This window comes from Micromys minutus, assembly GCF_963924665.1.
Source record: "Micromys minutus genome assembly, chromosome: X".
Classification (NCBI taxonomy): domain Eukaryota; kingdom Metazoa; phylum Chordata; class Mammalia; order Rodentia; family Muridae; genus Micromys; species Micromys minutus.
The window spans coordinates 126,828,047-126,836,069 of record NC_137970.1 but is presented as its reverse complement, the minus strand read 5'-3'; the positions used below and the strand labels follow the sequence as shown (position 1 = coordinate 126,836,069).

Here is an 8,023-nt window from a genome sequence, read left to right as displayed (position 1 = left end):
TACAAGCAGAACTAACACCAAAAGCCATGTAGATATGATTCTCTGATGTCAAGTATAAAGAGAAGGCAAATCTATTGAGACAGAAAGTAGATACGTTATTACTAGTATATTCAAGGAAGGGAGATGAGAGTAACTTTTTTGTCATTGAATCTTTATTTCTAAGTTTCTGGAGTGGGGAGGCAGTGACTGGTGACATCTTTTCAATTAAATGGCGTTTGTGATACAGGATTTTGAAAACTATTTATATTATTGAAAAATTTACTAGGAAGCCAGAATATACGCACCAGGGTTCTAAACATTTAATAGATGTATGGAAACTTACCCTAAACAAGGCTTTGCAAGTTTTAAATTTTGGTTACTCATGATAAATCTTTTTTTTCCTGTGGATACAGTGGAACTTTATTGATGGTATTCAAGAGAGCAGAGAGGCTCCCTAGGCCCTATTATTATGGGGGTCTGGGATGGAAATTGTGAGGGAGATGCTCAGTGTTGGGGGCCAAGTTGGTATGTGAATCCTCAGCAACTGAGGGCCTCTCTCTTGCTTGCAGTGTCATTGCTGGGGTGGGTAGTCCAGGGTTTCTTACTCCTTAGAGACCATGAGGTCCACCACCCTATTGCTGTAGCCATATTCATTGTCATACCAGGAAATGAGCTTCACAAAGTTGTCATTGAGAGCAATGCTAGCTCTGGCATCAAAAGTGGAAGAGTGGGAGTTGCTGTTGAAGTCACAGGAGACAACCTGGTTCTCAGTGTAGCCCAGGATGCCCTTTAGTGGGCCCTCAGCTGCCTGCTTCACCACCTTCTTGATGTCATCATACTTGGCAGGCTTCTCCAGGCGGCATGTCAGATACACAACTGATATGGTAGGAACATGGAAGGCCATGCCAGTGAGCTTCCCATTCAGCTCTAGGATGACCTTGCCACAGCCTTGGCGGCACCAGTGGATACAGGGATGATCTTCTGGGCTGCCCCACAGCCATCACGCCACAGCTTTCCAGAGGGGCCATCCACAGTCTTCTGAGTGGCAGTGATGGCATGAACTGTGGTCATGAGCCCTTCTACGATGCCAAAGTCGTCATGGATGACCTTAGCCGGGGGGGAGGGCGCTAAACAGTTGGTGGTGCAGGATGCATTGCTGACAATCTTGAGGGAGTTGTCATATTTCTCATGTTTCACACCCATCACAAACATGGGGGCATTGGCCAAAGAGGCAGAGATGATGACCCTTTTGGTCCCACCCTTCAAGTGGGCCCCGGCCTTCTCCAAGGTAGTGAGGACACCAGTAGATTCCACAAAATACTCAGCACCAGCATCAACCCCATTTGATGTTAGTAGGATCTTGCTCCTGGAAGATGGTGATGGGCTTCCCATTGATGACAAACTTCCTATTCTCAGCCTTGTCGGTGCCATTAAATTTGCCATGGGTAGAGTAATACTGGAACATGTAGACCATGTAGTTGAGGTCAATGAAGGGGTCTTTGATGGCGACAATCTCCACTTTGCTAGGTCCTTAGCATAAGGCAGCCCTGGTAACCAGGCACCCAATATGGCCAAATATGTTCACACCAACCTTCACCATCTTGTCTAAAGGACGAGGCTGGTACTGCATGAGAAGATGCGGCTGTCTGTAGAACAGGGAGGAGCAGAGAGCTGAGAAATCTTTTGTTAAGACTTTTATAAATATTTTAGTAGTGTGTATTGATTTATATATTAGAGGAATTAGGTATAATATTTCAACATGGGAACTGCTCAAATCCAACCTTCTTTGTCTATCCTCTCTTTTCCTAATATCTAGAATATTTTAAAAGACATAATATTTTTATTAATTATCTGGGAACCTTATAAAATGAGGCTTGATTCCCACTCCTCCCAGGTCTGCCCTTCCACCCTTGTACCCCCCCAAAACTCTACAAAGTCCAATTTGTGCTGCCCATATACTCATTGGAGAATGATCAAACTCCCAGTGGCCAGCAATTCCACCAACAGTGAAGGAGAGTTCCTCTTTCTCCACATCCTGGCCAGCATCTGTTGTCACTTGAGTTTTTGATCTTAGCCATTCTGACTGGTGTAAGGTGGAATCTCAGGATTGTTTTCATTTGCACTTCCCTGATGACTAAGGATGTCGAGCACTTCTTTAGGTGCTTCTCAGCCATTCAAAATGTTTCAGTTGAGAATTCTTTGTCTAGCTCTGTCCATTATTTTTAATAGGGATATTTGATTCTCTGGAGTCTAACTTCTTGAGTTCTTTGTATGTATTAGATATTATCCCTCTATTGAATTTTGGATTGGTAAAGATCTTTTCCCAATCTGTTGTCTGCAGTTTTGTCCTATTGATTTTTGTCTGTGACATGTTTTTCAGGATGAATTTAAACTTGCTATATAGCTGAGGATGACTTTGAACTTTGGATACCTCTTCTTCTATTAATCAAATACAGAGATTATAATCATAAAACTTAGTTTAACATGAACATATTTTAGAGTCCCAAACCCAGAAATATGAGTGACATCCATTTGCCATACTTTGAGTGGCAAGAGACCTCTGGGATTAACTCCTATTTCAGGAGGGTGATGGAAGGTGATACACTGTTGACATTCTAAGACAATTTGGTGAGCATCAGCTCTAGATAACTTAAATTTTTGCTGTAAAGTCCTTGATGGTACATGAAATTGTTGATGAAACTATCTTGCCTGATCAAGAGATGAGCTAAGAAAAACATACTCTCTTCGGGTACATTTATCTACTTCATCATTTTCTGCACTCAGTGGTCTGAGCAGTCCAGTATGTACTCTAACATGCTGAATAAAATTTTTTTGATCTCTATGCCAAAAAAAACTTAGTTTAAGTGGTACCAGGGGTTGAACCCAGGGCTTCATGAATGCCAAGCGAGTACCTTACTAACTGATCCAACCCCTTTCTGAAAATTTTTAAACATGGAATTATCATGTGATCCAAAAGACTTGAAAATAGAGTTTCAAAGAAAAACTTGTACCACTATCTTGACAGCAGCCATATTCCTTACTGAGATGGGGTGTGTGCCAGTCTAGTGTGCAGCAACAGATGAATGACTAAACAAAACATGACATATCCATTACTCAGGCTTAAAAAGGAAGAAAATATTATACATGCAGAAACATGAATGGCCAGGAGGATAAGAACCCTTGTGAAATGAGCCAGGTACTAAAAGACAAATATTTGAGTTCTAGGAGTTTCTTAGAATAGTCAGATTTGAAACAAGTAGGCTGGTGATTGACAAGTGCTAGGAGACACAGCAGTTGATGTTTCATGGGCATAGCCTTTCAGTTGTCCAAAATGAACAGATTCTGGAGTTGGAGGTACTGGCAGCTGTCCAGGAAAAGATCCTTTTGAAAGTGGCTAGGATGGTAGACTTTTTATGTGTTTTATCACTGTTTTGGAGATGTCAACTGGAAAAGGTCAAATGATTCCTTGTCTTGTAGTTGGTTTTATTGATGGGCTTGAGAGTTGAATGGAGGAGACAGGCATCCACCAGAAGCCTTAATAAAATGACAATAAAAGCCGTATGAAAGAAAGTGGCAGGAAGCTTTCAGAACTCCTAATAAGTTCTCCTTGTGAAGGTGAAGCACTATCTATGTGCAGAGGAGCTTGGTGTCTGGGAGAACTACCACCTTGTCTGAACTCTAGAGCTAATTTTCTGTTTTGTCCTGCCTGCCCTTGTCCAATATTATGCTTATGACACCTCACCATAGTGCCTCAAAACCCCAAGGAAGGAGTTTAGAAATGGGAGGAAGAAGAGGAGGTGGAATAAGGTATTGAGTTCTAAGTCTTGGAGTTGCTGCACTAATGGGTACTAATTGATGATTAGGGCCAACAGAAGATCAAGTCTTGATTTAGTTTAAATCGGATTACTACCTTAAAAGTGCCCAAACACATGTGAGGGCATGTGAGCTCCCCAGCTCTAATGACAGCTCCCTGGAGCTCCAGCAAAAAGGTGGGTGGAAGGAGAGAGACATTGGAAATGGAAATGTTGGGTAAAGGTGGAGAGAAAATGGGAGTATAGAAGAACAAGGGCACAGTGAGGGTGGAAAGAGAAAGAACTTCCGTGTCAGCATCCTCTTCTCTGCCTCACCCCAGCATTATTTGCCATCATTGTACCAGCTGGTATCCTGGAACCTGGAAGATTAAATGTCACGCTTATCTCTAATCTGACTATTTCTAAATGACTCTATAAAGGATTGCTTATTAGGAGTTCTGGAAGCTGCCTGTCACCTTCATTCAGCTCTCAGCTTCATCTGGCAGGTCAAAGACTTTATCAGCAACAGCCAATAGCCGATTTTGCTAGAGAGCAAGGAACCATTTGTTAATTTTCTTTGGCATTTAAAAAAATTGTGGGAAATATATATAACATATTAGGGGCCGTGTTTATTTTTTAAAGTGTACAGTTCAACACGTTCATGTCACTGAAGCACCACCAAACCCAGCCAACTTCAGAACTTTATTTTTATCTTGTAAAACTGAAACTCAGAACACATTATTTGCTCCTCATCCCTTCAACCGCTGGCAACCATTCCTCTACCTTATGTGGTTTGGCTACTCTGGGGTACCTCCTAGAAGTGAAATCATATAATATTTATCCTTTGTTGTCTGGTTTCTTTCTCTAAGCATCATGTCTGTAAGAATGATCTATTGCCCTTAACTTTAGATTTGGAATAGATTGAAATACATTGAATTTTTTTACATGATAAAGTATGATTATGTTTCTATTTCTTTTCCTGGCTTTTAAAATGTATGTGTACGTGTGTGTTTGTGTGTTAAACCCCTAGGACAAAGAGCCTTGATGGGTGTCTTTTCTATCTATCCTATTTTTTGAGGCAATTATCTCACTAAATCTGGAGTCACTAATTTATGTATGGCAAGGACTTTACTGATGAATTATCTTCTCAGTCCCTGGAAAACATACCTTAAGTAAAGTAATATGAGAGATGGGGAGAGGAGAGAAAGAGAATGAGAGAATGAGAGAGTGAGAGAGCAATAGAGCAAGCAAGCAAACAAGCAGAAGAGCTAGTGAGCAATTGAGTATTGTGTGTGGCACACACCTCTAATCCTAGCATTTGGATGGTGGAAGTAGGAGTATCAGGAGTTCAAGGAATCCTCTATATTATTTCCACTTCAAGGCAAAGCCTGAGCTACTTCAAAAAAACAAAAAAATAAGATTGGATAATTTCATTATTTTTGTGTTTTCTGCATGGCTCATCTTAGAACCTGGCAACATGCTTCTGGTACCTGGTGTGAGTTCCATTGTTTCTAATAGCTGAGTATTAATTACTCCATTGTGTACCACACATTTTGCTGCATGAAGGAAACTCATCTGAGCAACAAAGACAGGCACTACCTCAGAGTAAAAGGTTGGGAAAAAACTTTCCAAGCAAATGGTCCCAAGAAAAAGCCCACATAAACATGGAAGCTAAACAGTGCTCTACTCAATAATAACATAGTCAAGGAAGAAATAAATAAAGGAATTAAGGACCAGGCTTGAGGAGAGGTGAGGGAGGTCACGGCGTGAAAGCGTATACTCTACAGCCGCACCTGATACCTCTGCGAGCTGCCTGCGTTGTGAACAACCACGTCCTACTGCTGGCAGGAAGGGAAGGATTGGATCATATTTGTGACCAAAGAAGATCATGAAACTCTTAGCTGTGCCGAGCTGGTGGTTGATGACCCCAATTATCCCTATGAGGAGCACGGGTTGATACTGCCTAACAGAGATATTAACTGGAATTGCCCATGTCTTGGGGGAATGGAGCAGTTTAAGTCTGCCTTTTCCCGCTACCACTCCAGCACAGAGGATATCAAGGGATCAGACTGTATAGACCAGTTCCGGGCCATGCAAGAGTGCATGCAGAAGTACCCAGACCTCTATCCCCAAGATGAGGAGGAGAAAGAGGAGGCAAAGCCAGTGGAGCAGGTGGAAGAAACAGCTGACACTAAAGCCTCTGCAGTCAAAGAACAGGGGTTAAGTTCCTGAAGGCCATGGGCCCTCGCTGCCACTCACTGTGGGACTTTCTATACAATGCTTTTTGGTCACCTCTGTGAAAATTCTTTCCCTCTGTGCACTGTAATATACAAAATAACTTATTTTAATGATCAGGGGTCTTGGCTACTTGCAGTATACACTGAAGAAAAAGGGTGTGTGTGCACCTGTGTCCTCCATAAACCTGTCCTTATACATCCAGGCCACTCCTGGATGTACTTCTGTGATTGCCCTGGATTTTGCCACTTTAAAATAATGTGCTGAGGCTTCGTAACAACCAAAAGTTGTTACTCAGGAAAGTTTATCCTGAGAAAGATGATCTGTTCTTATCTATGGTATCCCTTTTGGTAGATTTTATACCTCTTGGGAAAATTAAGTAAATAGATGCCAAAACTTCTTTAAGAGTGGGTCCGTTCCTACTGGAAGAGGTACATGAGCTGGAGTGCGTGGGACAGTTTCTGTGTTTGCAGTCCAGGCTCCAGTGCTTACAGTCGCAGGATGGGATTGGACCCTGGGACTCCCAGTCCCTTCTAGGTGAAAGGAGAGGCTGGGTTTGCTGTTTATGATTTTGCTGTTCTGAGAGCACCAATTTGGGGCCCATGTTCACTCAGTTGTGATATTGAGGTGGGGAGCTAGCTGCTTCCAGATCATAAGCCAGCAAATGAATGTCTGAATAAAGCACTCAATTAAAAAGAAACAATTTCTAAAAAAAGAAAGAAAGAAAGAAACTAAGTATTTTCTAGAATTTAATGAAAATGAAAGCACAACACACCCAAACCTATGGGATGCAATGAAAGCAGTACTGAGAGGCAAACTCATAGGTCTGAGTGCCTCCAAAAAGAAACTGGAGAGAGCATACACTAGCACCTTGACAGCACACCTAAAAGCTCTAGAACAAAAAGAAGCAGGTACACCCAAGAGGAGTAGAAGGCAGAAAATAATCAAACTCAGAGCAGAAATCAACCAAGAAGAAACAAAACAATACAAAGAATCAACAAAACCAGAAGCTGGTTCTTTGAGAAAATCAACAAGATTGATAAACCCTTAGCCAGACTAACTGGAGGGCACAGAGAGAGTATCCAAATTAACAAAATCAGAAATGAAAGGGAAGACATCACAACTGAATCTGAGGAAATTCAAGAAATCATCAGAGGCTACTACAAAATCCTATACTCAACAAAAATCCTATACTCAACTGGAAAATCTAGAGGAAATGGTCAAATTTCTAGAGAGATACCAGGTAATAAAATTAAATCAGGATTATATAAACCATCTAACAGTCTCATAACACCTAAAGAAATAGAAGCAGTCATCAAAAGCCTCCCAAGCCACAAAAAGCCCAGGGTTCAGTGCAGAATTCTATCAGACCTTCATAGAAGACCTAATACTAATACTCTCCAAACTATTCCACAAAATAAAGACAGAGGGAACACTACCCAATTCATTCTTTGAAGCCACAATTACACTCGTTCCTAAACCACACAAAGACCCTACAAAAATAGAACTTCAGACCAATTTTCCTGGTTAACATTAATGCAAAAATACTCAATAAAATACTTGCAAATCAAATCCAAGAACACATCAAAACAATCATTAACCATGACCAAGTAAGCTTCATTCCAGAGATGCAGGCATGGTTCAATATACAGAAATCCATCAACGTAATCCACTATGCAAACAAACTGAAAGAAACACACACACACACACACACACACACACACACACACACACACACACACACATACACGGTCATCTCACTAGATGCTGAGAAAGCATTTGACATCTCGACATCTGCTTATCTCTGGTGTTAGTTGGTCTTGCTGTCTCTGACTGGAACTTGACCCTCCTGTGGACTTTTGAGCCTGTGTGCTTAGTAGTGAGAGCACTCCTGGGGAACTAGCTCTTTCCAGAAGGGATTTGGGTATGGAGGGCTGTGAGATACCCTTAGTTCTGAGTGCAGATGGAGTCTGGGATATTTTCTTTATTTACATTTCAAATTTTATTCTCTTTTTCAA

At 41.4% G+C, this 8,023-nt stretch overlaps 1 protein-coding gene across 1 annotated transcript; it reads left to right on the top strand.

Moving 5' to 3' along the window:
• Positions 1 to 3,133: 3,133 nt before the first annotated feature.
• On the top strand, positions 3,134 to 6,002 carry LOC308415277 (mitochondrial intermembrane space import and assembly protein 40-like; the record flags this gene model as incomplete). Its single annotated transcript, XM_080910266.1, has 2 exons — positions 3,134 to 3,175; positions 5,619 to 6,002. The coding sequence occupies 2 exons, from the start codon at positions 3,134 to 3,136 to the stop codon at positions 6,000 to 6,002; spliced, it is 426 nt and encodes a 141-aa protein (XP_080766392.1).
• Positions 6,003 to 8,023: the final 2,021 nt, after the last annotated feature.